Source organism: Sapajus apella, unplaced genomic scaffold, assembly GCF_009761245.1.
Source record: "Sapajus apella isolate SASKATOON/1434 unplaced genomic scaffold, GSC_monkey_1.0 scaffold86, whole genome shotgun sequence".
NCBI classification, from domain to species: Eukaryota; Metazoa; Chordata; class Mammalia; order Primates; family Cebidae; genus Sapajus; species Sapajus apella.
This window is the reverse complement of record NW_022437026.1, coordinates 1,449,817-1,477,208: the sequence shown is the minus strand read 5'-3', so window position 1 is coordinate 1,477,208 and position 27,392 is coordinate 1,449,817. Positions and strand designations below refer to the sequence as shown.

Sequence of the window (27,392 nt, the reverse complement as noted above, 5' to 3'; positions counted from 1 at the left end):
CCATCCATCCATCTTCCATCATCCATCCATCTTCCATCATCCATCCATCTTCCATCATTCATCCATCCATCCCTCCTCCATCCATCCATCATCCACCCATCCATCCATCCATCCTCCATCCATCCATTCATCCATCATCCACCATCCATCCATCATCCACCATTCATCCATTCATCCATCCATCCATCCATCCATTCATCCATCCATCATCCATCCATCCATTCATCCATCCATCCTCCATCCATCCATCCATTCATCCATCCATCATCTATCCATCTATCCATCCATCCATCCATCCTCCATCCATCCATCCATCCTCCCTCCATCCATCCATCCATCCTCCATCCATCCATCCATCCATTCATGCATCATCCATCCATCCATCCATCCATGCATCATCCATCCATCCATCCATCCATCCATCCTCCATCCAATAAGCACTGAATGCCTATTCTAAGGCAGCATTATATTATATGATATAGGCAGAAATAAAGAATTATGAAATGAGATCCCTGCCCTATAGATATTCATGGTCAGGGGAACAGTATGCTACAGTGAAACAAGCATAGATTTTTGGAGCGAAGAGGCCCAGGTTCAAATCCCAGCACCATCATTTGCTTATGCGTGGCCTCAGGACAAATCACTTATCTTCTATTCATTCACCTGTCTTCTGTCTGTAAAATGGAGCTAATAATTTTGACATTTCAAGATTCTTAAGGTGATAAAATGAGGTAACATGTAAAACTCCTTGTCTGAGTTAGATGCTCAGGAAATAAGCCCTATTCCAGGTCCTCTAAAAGTATGCCTGGGGCTAGAAGATGAGTGTGGGGAGAACATTCTGTGGTGTCCAGTGGTTCCTACTGCAGCCAGGTAATACATTCACCTAGCCACCTGTCATCTTCACTCTCCTCAGTGTGGAAATAGCCCGGTCTCAGCTAGGCTTTCCAGGATGCCTATCATTTGCAAAGATGAGGATCTCTGGCCTCAGGAATTTACTAACTGGTCTGAATACCAAGTGGATCTTGGGGGCTAAGAGAATTGGGGTGAACTTGAGTAAGGAAGGGCTCAACATGAAGATGGTGGGACTAAGGCCAGAGGCAGTCAGGTAAAAACAGGAAGGGACAAGGTAGCTCTTTTTGGGGAAAGTCCAACTGCACTCACTGGGTCAGGCCAACCAGGCAGCTGTCCTCTTACAAGGTGGAGTAGAGGTGACAGACTGCTGGGCTCTTGAAGCTCATCCTTACAGAAAGCATGTCACACTGTAGGCACGAAATATAATTTTTGAGGTAATCCACAAGGAAATTTACCCTCTTGGCCAGCCTGATCCTCTCCCCTCTTTCTCCTCTTTATGGAGAGGCTTGTGTTCTGGAGTAGCAGCAGCTAGGTGATCTCATGGACTTGGATGTCCCCTCTGCAAGCTCTGTAGTCAATCCACAGAAGACCTGACATGCAGGGACAGGCCACACTTGAACACCGGGGTAGCTCAAGTATGGATTCTGGCTGGGCCATGTCCTACTGTCCCACAGCTGACCCCCAGCCTGGCTTCTGGCTTCACAGAGGCAATGGGTCTGAGAACTGAGATCTGCTCTGCCTTCCTCTTCATGTGGAACCCCACAGGAGATGCTGAGAGGGGCCTGAGAGACACAGAGTGGGGGTGCTTGATGGAAAACTACAGACTGATATTCTCACTTCACACCCACCCCTGCTGGGAAGTTCTAAAATACAAAGAGGAAGCACATGTAAAAGGAAATTTCCCTTTCTCCCCACAACTTCCGCTGCCTTCACACTGCCTGGAGCTGAAGAAGCATCTCCTTTGTCTTGAAGGAGGGACCAGCTAGTCTGAATGAAGAGCAGTGGGACAGTGCTGTACCCAGCACCAGGTGGGCATGCTCAGGGACAGTGATGAGGACACTGTTCTGGAGGAGTTCACTGGGCTCATAGCATAGGGCACATGTATTAAAAAATCACCCTTCCCCATTGATAGCTGCCAGGCCACTCCAGACAAACCCTAGCTAGCTGCCTGGTGATGTGAAGTGACCAGAGCGGCCTGGGACCAGACCCCACACCATCCCAGCCTCTGCTTCCACAGGACCCACAACCAACACCCACACCTCCCCTCAAGCACCTGTGATATATATCCCAGGACCCTCACAGCAACCCGCAAAGTAGTTATTGCATTGTTACCTACCTTTGACAGACTGGGAAACCGAGGCTGACCCTTGCCTAGCTGTCGGGGCTGATACATGATAGAGGAGGAAGAGAAACTCAGGTCTGTCTCTGGCCCCAAGCCTGGGTCCTCTCTACATTGCTTCTTGAGGTATGCTCTGGGTGCTTTCTCTAGGAAAATCCCAAGGATATGGGTAGTGGTTGTGAAGGTCCCAAGCCTTGCCTGGAAGCCACAGAGGGCAGGTACTTGGTGGAAAAGTCCAGCATGTGATTCACCCTCCTCCCTTGCCCTCGTCAGTGAGGTCGACTCCCTTCCCAAGTTGTCAGTTTCCAGCCTGGAGTCTCTGGTAAGAGAGGGCTGTACCCTGCCCTGCACACCCCCATCTCCTCTTCCTCAGGAAGGAGATGGTTCTGGAGGGGGACAGGGGAAAAGGGGGAAGGGTGAATGGCAAGGGGAAGGAAGAGGGAAGATGAAGTCAGGGTGTGAGTCTCTGAGCCCCTTCCCCTGCCCAAGGGAGCAGCTCAGCCCAGCTCTGGAGGTGTCATCATGGGACCATGCCCACTGGAGGACCCCCGTCTGGAGGCAGTGTGTTCACAGTGGGAGTGGGACGGGGGTGGGAGTGCTGGGGACAGAGGACTTGACTTCCTGAGGTTGGATGTTGTAATCTTGGTTCACAAACGTTTGGCCTCAGTCCCTCCTGTTGCTCCTGGTATTTCTCTGTCCCTTCACTTCCTAATACGTGTATACACACACACACACACACACACAGCTTCTTTCTGTCTGGGAGTCCCTGGAGAAGTCGGATGGGATTCTGCACTGGGAGGAACATGACAAAGCGTGAATGTGAAGGACAGTTTCTCTTTCAGGTCCCGGCTCTCTTGGGTTTCCCGTAAGCAGCTGCCCTGGGACTCTCCTGGAGACCTGATGCCTGCAGCTGAGCTGACCACAGGAGCCAGTGCGGGGCACTGAGGTGAGCAGGAAGTGGAGGGCTGGCTGGGTCTTCGCAGTCTCCCACTGCTGCTCAGACGGGCTGGACGGAGAGCCCTGGAGACTCTGTGGAACTGTGCGTGTCTGCGGCAGGAGGCAGGACCTGCAATAATCTCAGGCCAGAGGGCCAGTCTGACGCTCGTGACTCAGGACAAGGGGTGCCCCCTAGCTCCACCCCATCCAGCGTGGGAGCACTCAGAGATTAGCCTGTGGAGCAGGAAAGTCCACTGATGGGGAGCTGGTCACAGCAGTGGGTGAAAGCAGGGGTGGTCATCTGACTGAAGGGAGGGGAAGCAGACGGTGCCCAGTGAGGCGGAAGGAAGAGTGGACAGGAGAAACCTCAGGGCATTCCTCAGGGCCCAGGAACTGCAATGGATGATCACAGGTGAGGGGCTCCTGCCCTCCGCCTACCGGCTGAGCATGATGAACTGGATGCCAGGCGTCTCCCAGGAGGAAGCTGTCTTGGCTTTGGGTGGTGGGTGGCATGGGTGTGCTTGTGCCTGAGGGGGACACTGAGGGAGTTTTGGGCCGCCACCAGCTGAGACAAAGAGCTCACGGGGTGTGAAGGACTACAGACGGAGCCAGGTTTTGGTGCCGTGCACACAGGTATGTGTGTGCAAAGGGACGTGACGGGCAATGGTACCAGTATGTGTATGGGAAGGGGCATTGGTATGTGGGTGTGGGCTGAAGCAGGGGCTGGGGTGTCCCATCCCCCTGCCCCGGGTGCAGGGGCTGAGCTGTTTCTATGCTGGACTGGGGAGCAAAGGGGACGGAGCTGGGACCCCAGCAGCACATGGGCAGCAGCATTTCTGGTCTTGTCTGCTCCTCTGCTAGCCCACCAGGTCCTCTGGCTACATTCTCAGCTCCTGAAAACAGAGTTAACTTTGGACTTTCTAGTCTCTTGAAGGTTTCCTCTTGGCAGCACCAAGCCCAGTGTGGGAATTGATGTGTTTGCTTCTGGAGGGCACTGAAGTATGATGAGGCCTGTTCCCCGTCCCTCACCCTCTGCACCAGCTTAGCAAAGTAGTGGGGCCGCCTGGGGAGGAGACGCGAGGGGCTGGAGAGGCAGCCAGCTGAAGCTGGAGGTGGAAGGGCACAGAGGGGGTGGGGTGTGCAGTTCTTCGCCTTTTAAAAGTAGCCCAGAAAGGAGAAGCTGGTACAGCTTGTTTCGGTGTCTAACATCCTCTGGGCCATTTCTTCCTTGAGTCTAACTTAAATCCCTCTTGCTGCAGTCTAAGCCTGTTTCCCCTTGACTTACCATGGCTCAGGGCCAGCTTCCCTTTTCACTTGCTCTTGCTTTCATTCTGCCATTCTGGATTTCCATTCTCAAACATAAGTTACACTCCTCCCAATTACCTTTTATTTTTTTAAAAACCACGTGTCAGTGTCCGTTCATCAGTTCATGTTCTCTTTCCTCTCATCCCCTGTTTCTGACAAAACCCAAATCCTGGGCCCAAACTGGGTGCTGTGGTTTGCTTTCCTGCCCCTGCTCCCCTCCAGCTTTCCTTTCATTTACTCCTTCTCCCCAGCAAGTCTCCACTCCTCCGACTCCTGAGGTCACCTTGGTCCTGCAGTAGCTGCCTGTGGTCTGGGAACCGTAAGGCTCATTTCTGACCACTGCCCTAGGGGCCCCTGTGCGTGGGGCTGGCCCTGAGATGAGCAACCCTATGGCCTGGCGAGCAAAGGCAGTCAGTTCTCCTTCTCTTTATCCAGCCTCATTTTTAGTCCCTCACCCTCCAAAAATGCCTGTTGAGCAGCGGTCATTCTCTCTTCCAGGGAGACTTAAAGTTCAGAGAGGAGGTGTGATCTGCCTGAGGTCACACAGCAAGTTAGAGACCCGGCTTCTCTACTCACTGTCTCGGTAAGTTTATTCTGGCATTTGAGAATAGGGTCCCTAGCCCCTGCAGGTGCCAGGCACAGTTCTTAATCTCTTGGAGCTTCACTTCCTCGCACATAAAATGGAGCTAATAGTAATACCTACTTTAAAGATTCTGACGAGGACGCACTTCAATAATGCATACAAAGAGTGCCTGCTTTTAACACAGTGCTTACTCAGATGTTAACCTATTGTTACGAACAGTTAGATCTGGATTAGAACTTGGGTTTCCTGTCTGGTGCTTTTACATCAGTGTTTTCAAGCTCATTCACTAGTTAGTTGGTGAATTTGTTTGGTGATGATTCCGGGGTCATTTCCCAGGGTGCCTTGGTCCTAATTCTGTAGCAACATCCACATTTGGGTTCAGCTGTTACCAACTGTCTCCCTGGAGCCAAACTCCCCATTCTTTCAACCCAAAGCCCCCATGGGTCTGCTCGCATACTCCGGACCTAGAAGCTCTCTTTCCTCCCCGCTTTCCCTTGCCTTCTCCCTTATATCAGAGCCTCGTGGTCTTTGATTTCCACTGGGTGGCTATCCTCATCCTCCCTCCTGGGCTGAGCTTGCCATGAGTAGGTCCCAATACCAGAATTTCACTCTGACATGCTTTTCCATTCCTGGGATAACCTGCACCCTCCAAGTCACCTTCAAAAATTTCCATAACCTCAAATGGCTCCTGCCCACGCCTTTCTAACTGACTTGGGCTTGGGCTGTTGCCTGGGATTAAAGGACCAACAAATAAACACAGACTCTTCCTTAATAAAAAGAGTCCCTGTGCTTCCCTAGAGCCCTGGAGAAGCATGGAGCATTGGCAGGCCCGGTCACTTTGATTCCCCCAGTGCCCCTCAGAGGTGAGGGGCTGTGGGACGGGTGCTCCCCTCCACAGTCTGGGGTACCTCCTCTTGGCAATTCCCTGGGAATAAAGGCAGAGCTGGCCTCAGGGCAATTGTTTGTGTGTATGAGAGGGAGGAGAAGGCAAACACAGATTGGAGATACACCCTGACATACTGGCTTTATCTCCTGGCAGCTGACAAGCAGGCCAAGGGACAGAGGGTAGAACTGAGAATGGCCCATGTCGTTTTTCTGGAGGGCTAGGGAGCTTTGGGCTTTCTAGGAGGGCAGGGAGAAGGGAAGGGCAGTGACCCGCTGAGACGGGCAGCCACTGCTGGGCCTCCTTCTTGAGGGGTCAGTCATTTGGTCATCTTGGGGGTCATCTGGAGATGATTGCCAGCCAAGCAAGAACTGGTCTGTTGACTCCTTCTGGCACCAGGGCCCCCAGTTTTTCTCAGGACAGAGTCCTTTTACTCAGGACAGAGATGCAACTGAGAGAAGAGGGGCTGGGGCTCCGTCGAAGGCTTACACCTGCCTCTGGTGCCAATCCTGGTTGTCATCCGGCCTTGTTCAGAGGCCCCACCTTCTCCTTTCCTCCCAATCAGCTGCCCAGAGCTGCCGGCTCCCCTGTTTACTCCGAGTTGATCGATCACCTTAGCACACAGCTGGCTAGGAGAGAGCCCTGCAGTCACTTTGGCCACACCTGCCCTTTGACCCTTGCTACCTCCACAGCCTTTGATCCCTTCTGGCCCGGAGGCCAGAAGCTAGGCTGAGGTCACTCAGCGGCCCAAGGACCTGGGCCGACGGGCCGGCTGGGCAGGTGACTAGACACAGAATAACAAGTCCAGGCCTGCATTTCTTCACAGTCCACTCCTGAGGGGTCTTGGGCAAGTCACTTCATCTGTCAAGGCCTGGATTTCCTCATCTGCAAACTCAGAAAACGAAGATTTGCTCCTTATTTGCTCTGCGAGTTGTGAGACTGAAGGGTGACTAGGGGTAGATGCCATGGAGCACCTGGGAAGAAGGGCAGCAGTATGCTGACAGCAGAGACCTGGATGGGGAAGCGCGGCTGACGGGGGCACGTCGGCTTTTACAGCTGGTTTCTTCTCTTCCCACCAGGCCTTGGCCCTCGTCATCCTGCCCACCCAGCGGGGCCTCCTGATCCACCAGGCGGCCATGGATGGGAAAGTGGCAGTCCACGAGCATGGGCCTCCTGCGGTCTCCTGGGTCCCCGAAGAGGGAGAGAAGTTGGACCCGGAAGACGAGGACCAGGTGAAGGAGCGGGGCCACTGGAACAACAAGATGGAGTTTGTGCTGTCAGTGGCCGGGGAGATCATTGGGCTGGGCAATGTCTGGAGGTTCCCCTATCTCTGCTACAAAAATGGAGGTGGTGAGTTCACTTTGAGGTAGGCGTGGTGGGGAGAGCTGTGTGCCCTGGCAGCTGGGCAGTGCCTACCAGGGCCCTCCTTCCTGGGCAGTGTAGCTTATGAAAGGAGGGCAATTTTGGAGTTGGAGGACTTGAGTTTGCTTCCAGCTCCACCACTAGCCTCAGCATCCCCCTCTGTGAAATGGGGACAATACCTCCCAGGACCACGGTGAAGATGAAATTAGGCAATGGGCAGGACCAAGAAATTCTGGTTTTTAACAAGCTCCTTTATGACTACGTAAAGGTCGGTTGCTGATAGAATTCAGTCATTCATTCACGAATATGGTTGCAGGCCCATCATGTGCCAGACCCGGTGCTAGGCGCAGAACAGAATGCATTCCGTGTGCTACACGCCGCGGAGGGATTCTGAGGGGTTGTCCTGTGTCCGTGGCAGATCGCAGACGAGCAGTTCAGCATGGCCTATGGCAAATGGTGGCGGGTGGCGGGGTGAGGTGTGAAGCAGGCAAGAGGGATAGGGAACGCTGGGTGTGCAGAGGGGAAGGTGACATTTCAGCAGACTTGAAGGAGGGGAAGGCGTAAGTGCCGTGGATGGATCCTGGATGGAGAACACTCCTGACAGAGGGAACAGCAAGTGCCGGAGTCCTGGGGGCGGAGGAGCAGGGCTGTCTGAGGAGCAGTGCGGGGCAGATGTGGCGGGATGAGAGGAGAGAATAATGGGGTGAGGCCAGAGAGGTCGCAGGGGCCACTCAGGCTCTGCTCTGAGTGAGATGGGAGCCACTGAAACAATTTTGCTCGGAGGAATATCTTGCCTTTGAGTTTTTTTCAAATTAAAGAAACATGATTTTATTATTTTTCAGCACTGGGTGTAAAAATTAGCAGGGTCTTGGTGGGGAGGGGCCAGATTCCTTTTTCTAAGTGTACAATTCGTAGTTTTTAGTATAATCACAGAACTGTGCACCCATTTAGAACATTTTCACCATCCCCAAAAGAAATCCTGTATTCATTAGCAGTCGCCCTTCATTCCCTGTCCCTGCCAGCCCTTGGCAACAGAAAGACAGATGTGCTGCCTGCCTTTACGGGTCCCTATTAGGGATATTTCATAGGAATAGAATCACTCAATGTGCAGTCCTTTGTGAGTGGTCAGATTCATCTTTTGCTTTTGAAATCACCTTTATTCTTCTTGTGGAAATGGTATATGTTTATTGCAAATATTAGAAACATTTCAGGAAGGTAGAAAGGAACACTCACATTTAGAGATAACCATTGTTCAGAAAATCCTCCTAAACACTATTTATATTAACTGGCCAATATTTACGGAGTGTCTACTATGTATCTTGCTATGTGTTTTAAAGCTTATGGTTATCATCACAAGCTGCTTGAACTGATGACTTCTAAGAAATGGCAGTGGGCTTACTTGGGCTGGCTTAGTCTATGATGCTGAGGCGGAGAAGGGAGGCTGACCCAGAAAGTCAGGAGAGCAGGATGAAGGGGCAGGGCGGTGATACCGTTCTTCATCCAGGGCCACCATCTCATGGCATAGAGGATGTTGGGGTTGGAGCTGGAGGTGGCCCATGCCGAGCCCTCCTTTGGTGGAGGAGGATTTGCCCAGGACCGCAGAGGGTCTTGGAACCAGGCTGGTTGGTTCCTGTGTCATGGTACAGTCCTCGCCCAGCCATCTGGGAGGGAGAGAGCACTAGGGCTTGGGAGGCAGGGCCCCCAGCATCGGGCACCCACCCTGCCTCTGTCCTGCCGCTGGCTTCTGCTATGGCTGTGGTCTCCGTCCTGGCTGTGGGGCGGGGTGGAGAGAGAGATAAGTATCCCTGGTAGCATCATGGAAGGTCGGAGCTGGGATACCTCCGTCCCAGCCTAACTCTTGGGAAACACACCCTTTCTTTCATCTTCAACATGAGGGGGCCAAATGAGTCTGGGGGTCCTGATCTGGAGTCACTGGTCCTTGGCGGTCTAGGAAGGTAGTAAAGAAGGGCCAGGAATGCATTTTCTCATTTCCAACAATCTAATGATGGATAGTTGTCAAAACAGGATGTCACAGACTGGTTCAAATGTCTTACATTTTTTTGCTTTAGACTGAACTGTGCTAACTCATAGTGATAATAAAGTTTATATCGAGCTGACCATCAGGCCTGATTGGCAGTTAAATAGTGTTTTTATTAATATATGGAGGGAAATCTTTTTCCTATTTATTAATTATTAATTAGTAAACATAGTTCTGTAGCGACAAATATTTCAAAAGAGACAAAAAGAGTAATGAAACTATCGGTCTCATGAGGTCTTTGGTTATGAAAAACAGGGTGGCCGCGGAACTAGATCGTCCTTAAGAAATCGTTCACCACAAAAGAGAACGTTAGGAGATTCCCATTGTCTGGTTGTGAGTGCTTCAGGGAAGAGCACATAGCAACGTTAAGGCACAACTTAGAGGCGCCTCAGCCAGCCACAGGCTTCAGCGCACCCTGTCCCTGTGGGACACCATTGGGCTGCCCATGCCCATAGCCTGGGCTGACACCAAGGAGATATGAACCAGGGCAGTCTGCCAAAGCCAGGTGCTGATAAGGTCATTTGAGGGGAGGGTGTTGACAGTGTTAGCCTTCTAGAAACCCAAGGAGAAAGCCAAGGGTAGAGGAGGCCCTATACATGATCCAGAACCAACCTCTTCATTTGCCCCCTGAAGGTCCAGACTGCTGGATGTCTGTTAGGTCTGGCCTCCATCTGGCACCTGCAGGTCGGCACCTAATCACATGGTGGCCTTCTCTGCTGGAAGCCCAGGTCAGATCAGAATGGGGTAGAGGCAACAGACACCCTGAAAATTTTTAGTGGGAAAATAATGCTCCTGAGGTGTTTTTGTTTGTTTTTCCCTGAAATGTACCAAAAGTTTAATAAGCATATCAAGTTATACAGAAGACGTGTTTATTCCAAAAATAATCTATTGCCTAGATTTGTAAAGCACACTAAGAAAATAAATAGTGTATATATTAGAATTTCCACCTAAGATTTCATTAATTTTCCTTCCAAGGTCTTTCTCATTCTGGGTAGGGTTGAGATCAGACCATTCCAACCTGTATCTGCCTAACACTCACAACTGAACGCAAATAGGAGGAAGCCGAGTTGGGCCTTTGAGAGGTGTCAGAAGGGAGATTAAGAATAGGATGGTGAGCTGGGCGCGGTGGCTCACGCCTGTTATCCCAGCACTTTGGGAGGTTGAGGTGGGTGAATCACGAGGTCAGGAGTTCAAGACCAGCCTGGCTGACATGGTGAAACCCCATCTCTACTAAATACACAAAAAATTAGCTGGGCATGGTGGCACGCACCTATAATCCCAGCCACTCTGGAGGCTGAGGCAGGAGAATGGCTTGAACTCGGGAGAGGGAGGTTGCAGTGAGCCAAGATCGTGCCACTGCACCCCAGCCTGGGTGACAAGGCGAGACTCTGTCTCAAAAAAAAAAAAAAAAAAAAAAAAAAAGATTAGATTGGTGGAGGCTGTGTTTGTTTGGCAGAGGGTGAGGGAATCTGAAAGGAATGAGGCTGAGGAAGAGCCCGGATGTGGCTCAGGGATGTGGCTCAGCCCTGCCTTTCCCTCTTCTGCAGGAGCCTTCTTCATCCCCTACTTCATCTTCTTCTTCACCTGCGGCATCCCGGTGTTCTTCCTGGAGGTGGCATTGGGCCAATACACCAGTCAAGGGAGTGTCACAGCCTGGAGGAAGATCTGCCCCCTCTTCCAGGGTACGTATCCTCCCCCACCTTCCTATTCATGGGGCCACCATCTTGCCTGCATGCCCCATGGTGTCACCCTTCCTACCCATCCACTGCCTCGCTCATCCACCTACTCCCATCCTGCACCAAGTGCAGAATCAGGCCTTATGCGTGGGCTGCAGAGAGGTGAGCATGGTGGAGAAACACTGGCTCTGGAGTAAGCTGGGACCCTAACCACTGACTGGGGGGTGAGGTGGGGAAGGCGTTTTGATGCTGTTGCCTCTTGGGGCAACCATAGGACCCCTGGAGGGGCAGCAGTGAGGGGCTGGGACGGAGTGAAGCTTGGCTCACCCATGCTTCTACTCACAGGTTCTGGGTGCTCCAGGGGTGCTGTGCCTCAGCCAGAGCAGTTTCCCCCGTGCTGCCCTCGATCCCAGCAGTAGTGTAAACGTCCCATCCAGTGGGGTCCTATCCCTAGGTTCAAGTAGTGCATGGACAGCAGGCGCAGGGGTGGGCTTTCTGGAACACACAGACAGCTTATGGGGGTGCCATGGTCAGGGTGAGCAAACGGAGCACTGGAAAGGGAGAGGAGGGGAGATCGTGGCTCCTTCCTTCTTTTCCAAGTCAGAGGCCTCCAGGCCTGGGATCTCAGAGGGAGGTGTGTGCACCCCTGCCGCTGGGAGTCCCGGCTGCTCTCCCCGCCCCGCCGTCTGCCTGCCTCACCGCCCACCGCGCCCTGGCTCAAGGCTCGGCCCTGCCTTCACCCACGCGCTCCCTCCACAAGTCACACGGTGGCCGCTTCTCCACCCGACGCCACTCCTGCTCTCTCTCAAAGATGGGACCCGCCCTTGCCCCCGCTCCCCGCTGGCCCCACCAGAATCGCCCGCTGAGTCCCCGGGGTGACCCTGCCTGCCAGGTGGGAGGGCGGCCGCGAGAACAGAGCGTTCCGCGGCGGCACAGTGGCCGCTTGTTTGTTTGTGTGGGTGTCTGTGTGCGCGCTCTGAACACCCCGCCCGCTCTCCGGGGACCCTCTGCCATCTGCGGGTCCCTTCCCGCGCAGCGCCACGCCCACCCCCGCGGCGGACACCCGCCCGGGCCGCGCCAACGCCGTTGCTCAGTGGAGACCGCCGCGGAACCGATCCTTGCCAGGGTGGGCTCGCCTGGCCCCAAAGGCGTGGTTTTGTTCCCAGTCAGCACTGATTTTTCAGCCAGGCTGTTCTGAAAGGCCCACAGCCCTTCATTAAGTAGTGAGCACTTCGGGAGGTGGAGGCAAGAGGATCCCCTGAGCCCAGGAGTTCGAGATCAGCCTGGGAAGCACAGTGAGACCCCCGCCTTCCCTCTTCTCTACAAAAAATTTAAAAAATTAGCCAGGTCTGCTGGTGGTCCCAGCTACTTGGGAGGCGGAGGTGGGAGGATCGCTTGAGCCCGGGAGTTGGAGGCTACAGTGAGCCGGGATCACACCACTGAACTCCAGCCTGGACTCTGTCACGAAAAAAAAAAAAAAAAAAAAAAAAAAAGTGGTTATTGAGCATCGACTAAAGACTAAGAGAGGGCTAACCCGTCAGGGAAGCAGTGAAGAGTTCTCTCACCTGGGGAACCCGGCCCCAGCCCCTCTCTGCAGGACTCCGGAGCCACCTGGCAGCCTGCCTTTTAAAATGACTGTGGAAAAGATTCCACTTTGTAGACGTGGGCTGGGGAGGTGTGTGTAAACACCCCTCTTCCCCCACCCCTTCCACCCCCTCCCACCCCAAATACACTGCCTGGGGACCAAGTGCATCCAGCTAACCACAAGGCTTCACAAGTGTTCAAATAGCAGGGAGGTCTCTGCCTTTGCTGGCGGTCTTGCTGCTGGCCCCTGGTGAGATGGCACTAGGTGCTGTCTTAGGCTCCTGAGTTCCTGACGGAGGCACCATTTCTTTCCTCCTCACTGGTTTCTTGCTTTGCTCTTATCCTGAGACCCCTCTGTCACCCAGGCTGGAGTGCAGTGGTGTCATCTCGGCTCACTGCAACCTTTGCCTCAGCCACCCAAGCAGCTGGGATTACAGGCGTGCACCACCACACCAGGCTAATTTTTGTATTTTTAGTAGAGATGGAGTTTCGTCATGTTGGCCAGACTGGTCTCGAACTCCTGGCCTCAAGTGATCTGCTCGCCTTGGCCTCCCAGAGTGCTAGGATTACAGGCGTGAGCCACTGTGCCTGGCCCTGAGGCCCATTCTTACCAACTTTTCCTACCTACTCCTTCCTTCTTCCAGCCCCTTTTCATTTTACAACTGAGACATGGTTGTCATAGAAGAACTAGAAAATGCAGATAGCAAAAAAAAAAAAAAAAAAAAAAAAAAAAAAAAAAACCACCCCAGAAACTTGAAAATGTTATATGAAATCTTACCACCTAGAGAATCACTTGTTAACTTTTGGGTGAAAATCCTTCCAGAGCTTTTCTCATGAAAAAAAAAGTTCAATTATATATTACAAAAATGGGAGAATGCATAAGGTAATGTCCTGTGACCTGCTTTTCTTCCTTAGAAAAATATGCTGCGGGCTGGGTGAGGTGGCTAAAAAAAAAAAAGAAAAGAAAAAGAAGAAAAAAAAAGATGCTGTGAACAGCTTCTCATGCAGATAATCCCCAGTGGTTCTCTTTGTATAGCTCCCAATACCCTTGTAATGTCAACTGGCAGCTTCTATGTGACGTTTTTGCTAACATGAATCTCTCTTGTCCCTCCCCACCTCCCCCCCACTCCGGAAGGCATTGGTCTGGCGTCCGTGGTCATTGAATCATATTTGAATGTCTACTACATCATCGTCCTCGCCTGGGCTCTCTTCTACCTGTTCAGCTCCTTCACCTCTGAGTTGCCCTGGACGACCTGCAGCAACTTTTGGAACACAGGTACCATCATTTCAGCCCCCAGGGCGTTGCCTGATAGCGGCTGGGCTTCGGCAGCTGGTAATGTCTAAGCAATGATAGAGTGTGTGGCAGAATTTGCCTCACAGTCAAGCCACATGGGCTCCGGGGCCAGCTCTGCTGCCTGGGCCTTCCGTGGCCCTCAGACCAGGCATACGACAAGTCAGTGTTGTTGGGAGAAGCCAATGGGACTGTATTAAACAACTCCAAGGGTTATCAACGATCACTCACCTGTGCACTTAACAAGCACTTTCTGGACACCTACTGTGTGCTAAACATGGTGCCAAGGGCTGGAGATGGGGCCAAGGCTGAGCAAAAGCAACAGGGACCCAGGCTTCACTGTGTTTGCAGTCTGGTGGTAGAAACAGACAAATAAGCGCACCCACTACAAATTGTGATGGGTGAACACAACTGCAGAAACCATAGAACAATGGGAGGGAGAGGTGTCATCTGAGGCCGGAAGTGAGAAGGAGCCCAGCATGTGAACAGCATTCCACGCAGGGGGAAGAGCAGGCACAAGGCCTTAGTCCCTTGGTCTGCCAAGTGGAGAGACAGGAAGTCAGAGCGGGCCAGAGGGGAGAGTGCTTTCCATACCAGCTGCCCCTTGGGGGTGGGGTGGGGCTAGTGGACCTGAAGCCTGGATGGTGTTTGGGGTTGGCAGGGCGGCCAGGTGAGCAGCCAGATTCACAGGGAACAAGATCAGGGGGAGGAAGAGCTGGCCCCATGAGCCTCCTGATGCTTTGAGAATGGGGACTCCAAAAGAAGCTGCTGCTAAGAGTGGAAGACCACTAGGCTGCAGGGCCAGAGGGCCAGGGGTAACTAGGGTATGAGCGCATCTCTCTCCATTTCCTCCCTAACCTTGTCCCCAACAGAGCATTGCATGGACTTTCTGAACCACTCAGGAGCTGGCACAGTGACTCCATCTGAGAATTTGACCTCACCTGTCATGGAATTCTGGGAGTAGGTGCTGGGCCCATTTGCCACATGTTAAGAGACTCTGAGCAGAGGAAATCTGCATGTCTGAGCTGTGCAAGTCTGTATGTCTGGGGTGCACGTCTGTATGTATGGGGTGCATGTCTGTATGTCTGGGGTGCAAGTCTGGATGTCTGGGTGCAAGTCTGGATGTCTGCAGTGCAAGTCTGGATGTCTGGGTGCAAGTCTGGATATCTGGGGTGCACGTCTGGATGTCTGGGGTGCACGTCTGGATGTCTGGGTGCAAGTCTGGATGTCTGATGTGCAAGTCTGGATGCTTGGGGTGCAAGTCTGGATGTCTGGGGTGCATGTCTGGATGTCTGGGGTGCAAGTCTGAATGCCTGGGGTGCAAGTCTGGATGCCTGGGGTGCACGTCTGGATGTCTGATGTGCACGCCTGGATGTCTGATGTGGAAGTCTGGATGTCTGATGTGGAAGTCTGGATGCCTGGGGTGCACGTCTGGATCCCTGGGGTGCAAGTCTGGATGTCTTATGTGCACGCCTGGATGTCTGATGTGGAAGTCTGGATGTCTGATGTGGAAGTCTGGATGCCTGGGGTGCACGTCTGGATGCCTGGGGTGCAAGTTTAAGACTCTGTGTGCTTTCCAACACTTCCTCCACCGCCCCACTCCAACCCCACACATCATGGAGGCACGGGAGAACACTCTCACATCTGCCCACATGGGTCCACGTAGACCCACATTTATTCATCACATCCACCTTCACCCCCACATCCCGACTTCCATGCATATGTCTGCCCACATGTCCAGTGGGGTGCTGGATGCAGTCTTCACAGCCTTAGGAGAGCTGAGTGTGCATGTCTCTTCCCAGTGCCGTGTTTGGTGGTGTCACCTTGGTAGCTTGAAATCGCTCAAGGCGTGATTGCTCACAGACACGGGCACACCGTCCGCTCACAAACGCACCCTCTCACGTGGCAGCTTACGCCTTCACGTCACCTGTGCCCGCACTCGTCCACCTACATTCCCACGAAAGGCTGCTTGTACTCTCTCACACTGATGTAACCCCCACATAGGCACCAATGCCCTCATGCACGCCCTCACAGTACCAAACCCTCACACCCACGCACGCAGCTCCAGCACCCCATCACAGTTTAGATGCTAACACACATTCAGCCCCTCCGTGGGGTACCCATGCACTTGCCCATCAACCTGCATGTATATAACTACCTCCTCTCTCTCTCTCTCTCTCTCTCCATCTTTCCGTACAAGAGAAAAGTCTGCATGAGTTAGAAAGACAAAGATACCTATGGGATGATGGTAGTAGTTTGGTCTTCAGGAACATGGCACAACTGTGTGGGGGGGAAAGTCCTGGAATATGAGATCTATGGGGTCAGCTCTGAGAATCAGGAGACTTGCTGACAGAGGCAAACTGTCATCCCCGTTAGCCTTTTCCCTAGTTACTTATTTTTCCCAATCTGTCAGGAGACGAGTTCTGGGCATCACCTCGGGCATCCATGACCTGGGGGCCCTGCGCTGGGAGCTGGCCTTGTGCCTCCTGCTCGCCTGGGTCATCTGCTACTTCTGCATCTGGAAGGGGGTCAAGTCCACAGGCAAGGTGAGTTGTCCTGGCTCCTGGGAAGCTCCCTGTGGTCCCCAGAGTCCATGGAAACACTCGAGGGAGATCCTCTGGAGAACTGGTTTCTTTCTATTAAGAAACTATGCTGGGCCGGGCGCGGTGGCTCACGCCTGTAATCCCAGCACTTTGAGAGGCCGAGGCGGGTGGATCACGAGGTCAAGAGATCGAGACCATCCTGGTCAACATGGTGAAACCCCGTCTCTACTAAAAATACAAAAAATTAGCTGGGCATGGTGGCACATGCCTGTAATCCCAGCTACTCAGGAGGCTGAGGCAGGAGAACTGCCTGAACCCAGGAGGTGGAGGTTGCGGTGAGCCGAGGTCGCGCCATTGCACTCCAGCCTGGGTAACAGGAGCGAAACACCGTCTCAAAAAAAAAAAAAAAAAAACAAAGAAACTATGCTGAGGTGGGTGGCTCATGAGGTCAGGAGTTTGAGGCCCACCTGGCCAACATAGTGAAAATCCGTCTCTACTAAAAATACAAAAATTAGCTGGGTGTGGTGGCATGTGCCTGTAGTCCCAGCTAATTGGGAGGCTGAGGCAGGAGAATTGCTTGAACCTGGGAGGCGGAGGTTGTAGTGAGTGGAGACATGCAATTGCACTCCAGCCTGGGTGACAGTGAGACTCCATCTGAAAAAAAAAAAAAAAATATGTATGCTTGCCGAGTAGCACAGGGGCGATGCATAATGAGATCAGGGGAAGTCACAGGAAGACAGAGCTAAGCTCAGTGCGAGAAAGCCTTTCTTTTTCAATATGACTTTAAAAGTCCAGTTTACATAAGAATATTCAGGGCAAAATAAGAAACAGAACGCCCGCTGTTGGAGCTAGTCATTGCTGGCAGGTCGGCACGGCCAATCCCTGTTCACTTTTGCTGTACTGCCTTCTGGTTTCTCTCATATGTATGTGTGTTGTCTGTACCCATTATGTGTGGATATGACACCATTAGGGTCACAGGCTCTTATGACTCACTTGTTGTATTTAACAACATAGCAAGATAATTTTGAGTTAGCAAACAGAACTGTCTTTGAGGTGAGTTTCCAGTCACTGAAGGGGTTCTACAAAGAATGAGCAACGATGGGCTTGTCACATAGAAAGTATTCAGATTTGAGTATTATTTCCAGCCCAGAGAGCCCGAGACTGCACCTCATGCCTTTTTAAAGCCAGGAACGGGCAGAATACTGACTTCTCTGCTTGGCCATATACTTAGTCTGTTCCTGCAGCAGCCTTTCCCTTCCCTGAATTGTAACAAGTTCGTAATAGTGATGATGAAAGTGGTCATCGTAGCAACAAGAGCACAGGCAGTGCCACCACTGCCCCCCAGGGAAGGAGCTCAGTTTGCTCAGAGTGGAACACCCCGGAGTTCCGGCCACCACTGCTCCCCCAGCCATTAGCCTGGAAAAGTACAGTCTCAATTTCCCCACAGATCACTGTGCAGCTCTGGTCACCCTTCTTCCCCTGGTGAGTCCCACTCTTGCCAGGGGGCAAGGAGAGAACAGCCAGGATAAGGGACTAAGAAAGACCCGATTCTGGATTTTAAATTAGTCTTTGCCCTGATTTGATCATTACACATTGGATACATGTACGAAAATACCACTCTTTTTCTAAATATGTATGATTATTACATGTTGACTAAAATAAGAGGAAAAAAATGGTCTTGGAAAGGTTACCAGCTGGAAGCCTGTGCCCTGCCTGCCTCCCTGCCTTCCTCCTCCCCCCCCACCCTTCCCCTGCTGATGTATATCTCACACCCTGTGGGGAGCACAGACCCACTGGAATGTGTAAAGGGAGGTGTGGAAAGTTTCCTGTGCTTACCCCCTCTTAGCTGTCTCTCAGGCTGGGGTTAAGCTCCAAGTGATTTGTGCTGCCTGTGGGGCGTGGCTGGAGGGCCACTGTGTCCCCACCAGGAGTGACCTTCGTCTGCCCCCTACCCCCAGGTGGTGTATTTCACAGCCACGTTTCCCTACCTGATGCTCGTCATTCTGCTGATTCGAGGCGTGACCCTTCCCGGAGCCTACCAGGGAATCATCTATTACCTGAAGCCAGATTTGCTCCGCCTCCAGGACCCTCAGGTAGGTTCTGTGCTGGGACCACTTCCCCAGACGCCTTCCCCATCCAACCAGGCCTGTGTTTTTGAAAGTCTTGTATTGCTTTTTCCTTGGTTTAAAAGCAATAGATGCCCACTGGAGAAAAATTAGAAAATATGGAAGAAAGCTACATAAAAAAAAGTAAAAGTCTCTTGTAATTTCACCACTCAAATATAACTTGTTAGCATTTTAGTATATTTCCTTCCAACTTTTTTTTCTTTAAATTTTTTTTTTCTTTTTAGAGACAGGGTCTGGCACTGTCCCCCAGGCTGGAGTGCAGTGGCACCATCATAGCTCACTGCAGCCTCAACCTCCTGGGCTCAAGCCATCCTCCCGCCTCAGCCTCCTGAGCAGCTGGGACTACAGGCGTGAGCCAGGGTTCCTGGGCATGTTATCTTGATATCTTAATGATGCGGCCTCTTTGCCTTCAGGTCATGGTTGCTTAAGGCACTATATATAGAGATCTTAGCTGAATGAGGCAAGTGACTCCTAGCTGTGTGCTGCAGCTAGACCTTGGGCGCAGCCAAGGTTTGCAGATTCCCTTGGAGAAATTCAAGCAGCACACATGTATTTGGTGCTCACTAAGTGCCTACAGAACCAAATCGAAACTGGGCCCTACTAGGGTGGAGATCACCGTGGAGACATGAGGACGCGCTCAGGGAGAGCTGGGATGCAGGAGGGAAGTGCTTGTGGAGCACTGAGGGGCCAGGCTGAGCTGCAGAGGGTGGGTCTGGACCTTGGGTCACCCTGGCTCCAGGCCCTGGAGGCTTCCTCTGTCTCTCTCTTGGGGTTTTGCGTAGGTGTGGATGGATGCGGGCACCCAGATCTTCTTCTCCTTTGCCATCTGCCAGGGGTGCCTGACAGCCCTGGGCAGCTACAACAAGTACCACAACAACTGCTACAGGTGAGAACGGCGTGGCCGGGTAGGGCGAAGGAGGGCCAGGGGCCTGCGGTGGGCTCTGGACCAAAACCCATAGTCTCTGGGCCCAGGCCTTCCCTGTTCATTGTAAGTCGTGCCAAATGATCTTGTGGGTTCATTTCCCAGACTAAACGTCTTTCTTCTCCCTTTTCTGTCTCACTTCTCTCTTTGCTGTCTGCCATCTGATTTTCGTCGTTTTATTCTCTTGCCTTCTTCCCATGCTCTCTTCCCTTCCTCCCCTCCTCTGTCCCTCCCTTGCCTCCCCCTTCTCTCTCCTTGGTCCCCTCTTACTGTCTTTTGATCTCTCCTCCCGTGATTGAGGTCTCTCTCTCTCTGCTACTCCTATCTTTCCTCCCCGTTCCGGTCTGCCTTTGCCCCACTCCCACAGGGACTGCATCGCCCTCTGCTTCCTGAACAGTGCCACCAGCTTTGTGGCTGGGTTTGTTGTCTTCTCCATCCTGGGCTTCATGTCCCAAGAGCAGGGGGTGCCCATTTCTGAAGTGGCCGAGTCAGGTAGGTGCCATTTTGCTGTCTGGGGCCTGAGGGGAAGGAAAGTCAGAGAACATTCTTCTCTCTTGCTGAAAGGCATCAGTCCCAGAAGCTGGCAGCATGATCTATGTATGGGTAACAGGATTTAATTTTAGCATCGGGGCAGTGCTTAGCATAAAGCAGGGCTTCCATTACCACGGGAAAGAGGAGGGGCAGGGTGATGGACGGTGGATGGACCAACATTGGATGGATGGATGGATGGATGGATGACTGGTATGTTCTCCATGCCTGGGAAGAGAAGAATAGTAGATGGAATCATCCTTTCCTCTTAAAGTGCATGCACAGGCACGTGCGCACACACACAGTGCTCAGAGAGACGCCTCTTCCCTGAAGGCAGCACATGCCCTGGACTCCCCTGACTGTGCTGTGTGTCTGGCAGGTCCTGGGCTGGCCTTCATCGCCTTCCCCAAGGCCGTGACTATGATGCCCTTATCCCAGCTGTGGTCCTGCCTGTTCTTTATCATGCTCATATTCCTAGGGCTGGACAGCCAGGTATGTCACTGCAGCCCAGTCTGCCCCCATGGCACTACTTCCCTCACTCCCGCTCCCCTGGTCATAAACCTAAGGCCCCCTCTTCTGCCCAGTGCTTTTCCTTGGGGCTGGTGGTGTGGCCCCAAGCCTGGAGACCCTCTGCTGTGAAGGCACCACTGGCTTTGCGCTCCCAGGCTTGAGCCTCCGCGTGCATGGATGCTTCCTCCCAGATGTTCCTCCAGCCAGAGCTGCCTAGCCCCAGCCCCCGAGCCTGGGGACAAGAACATACGCCCCCTCTAACCCTCACTGCTGAGACTTTGTCATGGAATTGTAGTCAAGGGCAGGGCTGGCTCACCCCAGGGCACCCCCATTTCTTCCCTTTGTGCTGCTCCCTGCACCCCTGTGCGTCGGTGTGGATGAGCCAGGGAAGTGGAGGCCAGGCCAGTGGCCAGCAGCCTGCCCCACACCCTCTCACCCGGTTCCCCTCCTGGCCTACAGTTTGTCTGTGTGGAGTGCCTGGTGACAGCCTCCATGGACATGTTCCCCAGGCAGCTCCGGAAGAGCGGGCGGCGTGAGCTCCTCATCCTCACCATCGCAGTCATGTGCTACCTGATAGGGCTCTTCCTGGTCACAGAGGTGAGCTGGGGCTGGTGGCCTGCAGGCCAGGTCCCCAGGGAGGGAGCCATGGGGGACACTGCTGACCCTTCTCAGAGCCACACTTTTCTTATCTGCTGACAAGGGGTGTGGATACCCGCCTTGCCTCTCCACAGTGAGGTGGTACAGACCACACAAGAGAATCTACCTGCATTTGTGAGGTCTCTTTTGGTTGCAGGTGACAGAAACCAACACATTTGGCTTAAGCAGAAAGGGGAATGTACTGGGTCAGGTAGCTGAAATATCTAGAGATATTTGGGTTTCGGCACGGTTGGATGCAGCTGCTCTTGTGACAGTGTCAGGAGCGCTCCTGGGTCTCCTTGTAACTGCACTTAAAGGCAGGTTTTCCTCCTGTGACATTAGGGATGGACACAGGGCTTCAGGCTTACGTGTTACTGTCAGCCAACCCCGGAGGAAAGAGAGGGTCCTTTTCCTGAGAGTGCAGCAAATGTCCAGGCTATAATTCTTATTCAAGCCTGGAGTGTAGTGAGAGAGGGACACCCCAGTCTGAAAGGAACACAGAATGAGGGGTGTCACTTTCCAGAGAGGAGATCCTGGGCAGATGAAACGATGTGTGTCCACCGCAGTCTCCCAGGCCCTTGTCAGAGATTGTTGTCCTATGTTGATTGGGGGCTTGAAGACAGGGCAAGCTCCTTTTAGATGCAAGGAATGGTGTTCCACGGGCCGGGCAGTAGTGCACCCCACATGGACGTTTGCCATCTCGAGGGGCAGAGCATGTCCCAGCCCTGCACTGGCCATGGCTCCAGCCCTAAGCTCTCCCCGCAGGGCGGGATGTACATCTTCCAGCTGTTTGACTACTACGCCTCCAGTGGCATTTGCCTGCTGTTCCTGTCTGTGTTTGAAGTGGTCTGCATCAGCTGGGTATACGGTGAGTGGGGTGGAGTGCAGTGGACAAGGAGGGTGGGAGGAAGATCCTCTAGGCCAGCCAGAGGCAGGCTTTGCCTGGGGGATGCAGTTCTCTGGGCCTTTGGTTTCTGTGTGTCTTTGCACTGCTGCCCTGTTTCTTCTTGCTGGGAAGTTTACCCGTGGCTGGGAAGCCTGGCATTTTCATGGCAGCAGGCAGAGCTGTAATGATGACAAAATGGAATTCCTTCAGCAGTGAGAGAATGAGCAATAACAGCGCAGTTTCCTCGATACGGAGGTGGCCAGAGGCCCTTTGTCAGTGGGAATCTTAGTCAGAAGGGACATTTATCACCACTTAGCCCCATCCTCCACAAACTCCCACGCTGCCTTTCCAACAACTAGGTGATCATCCAGACTTTGTTTGAGTACTTCCATGGACAGGGAGCTCATTCCTGTGTTTTTGAGGTAACCTTTTCCATGTATGCATTTCTATCTATACTGAGGTGAATTCAGCCTTTCACTGCCAGCAGCCGGCCCCTCAGGCTGAGATAGCTACCCAGCCATACCGAACGCTGCCACCGCCAGGTGGTGACTATGTCCTACCAAGGAAGGGGAAGAAACCCGATTCACTGAGTCTTCCCATGACTGTGTGCCAAGCACCGTGCTGGTTGTTCTCTATCTGTATAGGGGGACAGTGAGGCTCAGGGGGGTTCAGTCTCTTGCCCAAGCTCACATGGCAAGTGGAGAAGCCGTCGTCATAACTCAGGTCCCTCTGGCTCTACTGTACCCCATTGGGGGAATGCAGTGCCAATGTCACAAGGCTCAGGACAGAGGTCAAGTGGGTGTCACATAGTAGGGCCTCAGGAAAAGCCAAGAGTAGAAAAGATTTTATTTTGCTACCCTAAGACTTCCTACTGCGTCCTTTCCTCTCCAAGGAGATGTCCATTCCTTCTCACCTCCGGCATCTGATGCCTTCCGATGTTCCCCAACTCCTTTTCCAATCTTGTTCTCAGAGAGGACCTGCTAAACGTGATCACGATGTGAGGTGCAAATGGCTGATACATCTTAACATGGTTTGCTCACCTGGCAATATCTGGCTTTTAACTTTGGCTTTTCATAGTCAAAGGAATGACTCTATCATGGTGTGATTTAATGCGTCAGGGGTCAGTGGGAAGGTATTTTGGGTGGGAAGTAAAGAGGCCCTCCAAGTAGCTTTACCAATCAGTGATTCTTCTTAGAAGCCTGGCTCTGCCTAGAACTACAGCAAATGTGGAAACCTCAGGAATGAAACAAAACAAAATAAAGTCAGTCCATGTTTTCACTAAACACAAATTAACCTTCTTCCCATGCTTTTTTGGGAACTCAGAGGTGGTTCCTCTGGGGTGTGGAATCTAGACCGCAGTTCTGTTCCCAGTAGCCTTCTGGCCTCTATGAGTTTTATATGATATCCTTGAACAGCAGGATGCTTGTTCACCGTTTTGACTTGAGCCAAATTCATCTCTGCTCCCCAGGTAAATAGGCATTTGTCTAACCATCGAGCCCCGTTTTGGGCTCACACCACTCCTCTGTGGTTAGGACGGTGGGGTCTCCATCCTAAGACCAGGAGGCAAGAGACTGCACTGACAAGAGGTGTCAGCACCAGCGTGTTGGGGCACCCCTGCCCGCTCTGCGCTCCCTGCCTGGTGACCGGGACGCACCTCATGCAGGGACACGGGCGTCAGGGATGCGTCTCACTCACGTGCCCTGTTCCAGTTTCCCTGCACAGGGCGGGGGTGAGGGAAGAGCTCAGAGCCAGGTGGGTCTTTCCCAAACACCAGGAAGCTGTTCTCATTCTCTGGCTCTCACACTCTCCCCCACCATACCTGGTCAGGGGCGGACCGTTTCTATGACAACATTGAGGACATGATTGGCTACCGGCCGTGGCCCCTGGTGAAGATCTCCTGGCTCTTCCTGACCCCTGGACTTTGCCTGGTATGTGCCCACCCAGCTGTCCCTCTATTCCTTTCTGTACCCAGAAGACTCTAGAAATGAGGGAAAGGCTGGCTAACATGTGGGCTCTTTTCCCACCTGCCCGGTCTACCCTGGGGCCTGGCGCATTCCTGCTCTATGCTGGCTCTCCTGCCTTTCTTCCCGAGGCCATCTCATCCATCCATAAGTAGGAACTACTTCCTGCTCCATCCCTTCCTCACAGTGCCTCCTGCTTCTGCCTGATTTCTCAATGGCTGGTCTCCTTCGGTCTGGCTGAGCTTCTCTTTTGAGCTCCTCTCTTCCTTGTATCGCCTCCTATCGCCATCTGTGATGTGAGTGAGGCTTTGGCCTGGGATCCGAGGGGGCCTTTACTCTCCCACCCTGCAGATGCGCTGCAGTGCACCTTGTCCTTTGTCCTTGTAGTCATCCTCTCTCTCACCCATGGCTGCTCTTCCTCCTCCCAGGCCACTTTCTTCTTCTCCTTGAGCAAGTACACGCCCCTCAAGTACAACAATGTCTATGTGTACCCGCCCTGGGGATACTCCATCGGCTGGTTCCTGGCTCTGTCCTCCATGGTCTGCGTCCCACTCTTCATCGTCCTCACCCTCTTGAAGACTCAGGGTTCTTTCAAGAAGGTAGGTGGGGGAGGGGAGTGACCCCTTAAAGGAAGGCACTGAGAGACGCTGGACTTGGGGCGGGACACACAGTGCGGACCAGGGAGCAGACACACACTCGGAGAGTGGGGCAGCCCTTCAGTCTCACGGAATCTTAACGAGACGAACTTTGAAGACCAATCTAGTGGCTTTTCAGAAATGTTCTGAAAAGTCCTAGAATACTAGACCTGCAGAATCTGACCTCCTGTGGATGATCCGGGCAGGCTAACTAAGGGCAAACTGCCGAAAGGTCCAGGAGAAAGCTAAGTCACAAACATCAACAGGAAGGTGCCCAGACACAGAAGGTTTACAGACCATAGATTCCTTGCCCTCGGAAAACTGATAAGCAGCCATCACGGTTCACTCCACGCACAGGCTCCTGCCTTCTTTTCTTACCTTAACCCTGCCTGGGGACACATGCAAAAAGGCTCCCTGTTTTGAATTTGGGACATGTCCTCCTGGAAGGAGCTATAGCCAATGACCCACAAAGGGAGAAATCTGTCTTGCCTACAAATAATAGAAAACCCAGCCTACAACAGTTTTAGCAAATAGGCTTGCTTTTTACATTTCAAGAAGGTCAGATATTAGGGCTGCTGGTCTTTGGCTCAGCTGCTTAAAGAGGCCATTAGGGATCAGACCCTTCCCGTATTTCTGCACTTCCATCCTGAGCATGCCGTTTTATTCATCATCATGTTTATCACCCCATGGTCACAAGAAGGGTGTCCTGATTCCAGTCATCACATCTGCATTCAAGGCAAGAAGAAGGAGGGAGGAGATGGCAGCACCACCACCAACAATAACAATAGTTATAGAAGTACCACGGATAAAAGAAAAATAACAGATACTTACTGAGCACATAATAACAATAATCATAACAAAAATGGATATCGATCACTTACCTGTGCCAAACATTGTTCTGTGAGGTGTATTCTACTATTATTCTCAATTTACAGATGAGAAAATGGAGAATTAAATTAACAGAGGGGTTAAGGGAGTGGCCTTAGATGGCACAGGTCGGTAGCAGAGCCAGGATGGAACCCAGGCAGTGCACACGCATCGTCATGGTATTATTGTCTCCCCTCTCACCTCAAATGGTTCATTCATTCACTCACTCATACTGTGCTGTGCTGGCCTTGTGCTCCGCCCTGGGCTGAGCCCTGGGGAGGCACACATGAGGAATCTTCTGTGCCTCCCTCACCAACAGCTCCCCTCCTTGCCTTTTCTCTCCACAGCGCCTGCGTCAGCTCATCACCCCTGACTCCAGTCTGCCACAGCCCAAGCAACGCCTGTACTTGGATGGTGGCTCTGGCCAGGACTTTGGACCCTCCCCAACAAAGGAGGGACTGATAGCTGGAGAGAAGGAGACCCATTTGTAGGGTGTGACCAGCGGCCAGGCAGCTTCTCAGCTGGGAGCTTAGGTCAGGACCACCTTCCATTCCCAGCAGACAGCCTCTGCCTCTGTCTCCTGCCACAAGCCTGCTGGGAACCTCTGGGGAGCCACAGGCACCCCCAGCTGGAGGCCAGGCTCCTCTCCTGTGCTCGCTGGCGCAGCTCTTTCCCCTGTGCTGATAATACCACCACTAGGACATGCCATGCTGGGAAGCCACTCCTTGCAGGAAGACACCATCGTTTTTATAAAGGAGGGGTCTCTTTGGAGGCTGCCATCTGATTGTAACACCTCGAGTTCTGAGGACTCCGCGGTGGGGATGCCTCTCGTTAGAGCTTACTGCATTTGTACATGGGAAGAGGAGCTATCATTGGAATACACACTGCTGTCCGACATGGAGAGCATGATGGGATGTACTCTGCTGGAAGTGACAACTGAGCCCACCATGTTGGATCGGAGGTTCTGTTAGGGGGTCCTTCATTTGGCATAACGACAAGCAAGCCTTCACAGTCCGTCAGTCTGGAGTTTCCTCGGAGTCTCATGGCATCTCCAGCTCCTGCCCTCGTTCCACACTGTTCTTGCAGTGTTGTCATTAACTCCTCGGGCGTTGGAATGGAAAGGATTAGAGATGCTGCCTAGACTTCACACACACACAGCATGCCTCCCTGTACCGTCCGTTCCTCTGCCCAAGGCTGGCGTTGCTAACTCATCACAGATTCGTTCCCACCTCACAATCCTTCCAAATGTGCTCCAAGCAGCCCCACTTGCCAGCCTGCTTCTAACGCAAAGTCCTGACTTCACGGATGAGGAATCTGGAGACCAAAGGGATGAAGTGACTTTTTCGAGTTCACACAGCTTCTTGGGGGCCAGTGATATGAATAAAACCTGGTCTCCTTCTGCTCCGGCCAGTGTCTTCCCATTAAACCCCTGCCTTAGTTAGCAAGTGCCTATGGATCACCTGCCGCGTGTGCTGGTCTCCTTGGCCTTGCTCCGTTTCTGTTGAGTCTATGCCTCTTGGGGCGGGGGCAGAGAGGCCCCTCTGTTGGAGGTGGTGAGGAGGTTTCCCCACCCATCGTCCCTCCCAAGGCCCTCCCAGACTCTTATTCTTGCCCCTTGCCACCTCTTCTTCCCCAGGGAGTGCATGGAGTCTGCGATAGTCTCCCAGTGAGTGGGTGTGGGGGGGTGCTCTCCTTAGCCGCCACACATTGCTCCACCCCTTTCTCATCCTCTCCTCTCCCTACACCCCTGCCAAATCCCACCAGCCTCTTCCCTGGCTGGAAGGCTTCCTGGAGGAGGAAGGCAGGATTGGATAAGCTAAATGCTCTTGTGTTCAGAAGCCAAGGGAGGAGAGAGACTGGGACTGGGGTGGGAACTTCAGGGAAGTTTCCTGGGGCAAGGGAAGCCACCAGGGGTGAGGGGATGATTCA

The 27,392-nt window shown here is 52.7% G+C and overlaps 1 protein-coding gene across 3 annotated transcripts; it reads left to right on the top strand.

Annotated features, from left to right (window-relative positions):
* Nucleotides 1-2,550: 2,550 nt before the first annotated feature.
* SLC6A12 (solute carrier family 6 member 12) lies at nt 2,551-26,925 on the top strand. Of its 3 annotated transcripts, none has more exons than XM_032254391.1 (16): nt 2,551-3,137; nt 4,931-5,015; nt 6,978-7,248; nt 10,846-10,980; nt 13,694-13,834; nt 14,722-14,809; nt 16,263-16,395; nt 18,351-18,485; nt 19,301-19,404; nt 19,808-19,932; nt 20,348-20,460; nt 20,938-21,075; nt 21,880-21,982; nt 23,828-23,928; nt 24,390-24,560; nt 25,811-26,920. In XM_032254391.1, the coding sequence occupies exons 3-16, from the start codon at nt 7,035-7,037 to the stop codon at nt 25,952-25,954; spliced, it is 1,845 nt and encodes a 614-aa protein (XP_032110282.1). In that variant the 5' UTR covers nt 2,551-3,137; nt 4,931-5,015; nt 6,978-7,034; the 3' UTR covers nt 25,955-26,920. The 3 variants fall into 3 exon arrangements, with proteins under 3 accessions (XP_032110282.1, XP_032110280.1, XP_032110283.1); XM_032254389.1 differs by lacking the exon at nt 2,551-3,137 and adding an exon at nt 3,182-3,539 and having other exon boundaries at nt 25,811-26,925; XM_032254392.1 differs by lacking the exon at nt 2,551-3,137 and adding an exon at nt 3,182-3,760.
* The last annotated feature ends 467 nt before the right edge of the window (nt 26,926-27,392 follow it).

What these genes read in the sequence shown, in the direction of transcription:
- SLC6A12 (XM_032254389.1), top strand. Translation starts at nt 7,035, where the DNA reads ATGGATGGGAAAGTGGCAGTCCACGAGCATGGGCCTCCTGCGGTCTCC. An exon ending in GGCTCTTCCTGGTCACAGAG is followed by an intron (nt 21,076 to 21,879) that starts GTGAGCTGGGGC and finishes CTCTCCCCGCAG; the next exon opens with GGCGGGATGTACATCTTCCA. An exon ending in CTGCATCAGCTGGGTATACG is followed by an intron (nt 21,983 to 23,827) that starts GTGAGTGGGGTG and finishes ATACCTGGTCAG; the next exon opens with GGGCGGACCGTTTCTATGAC.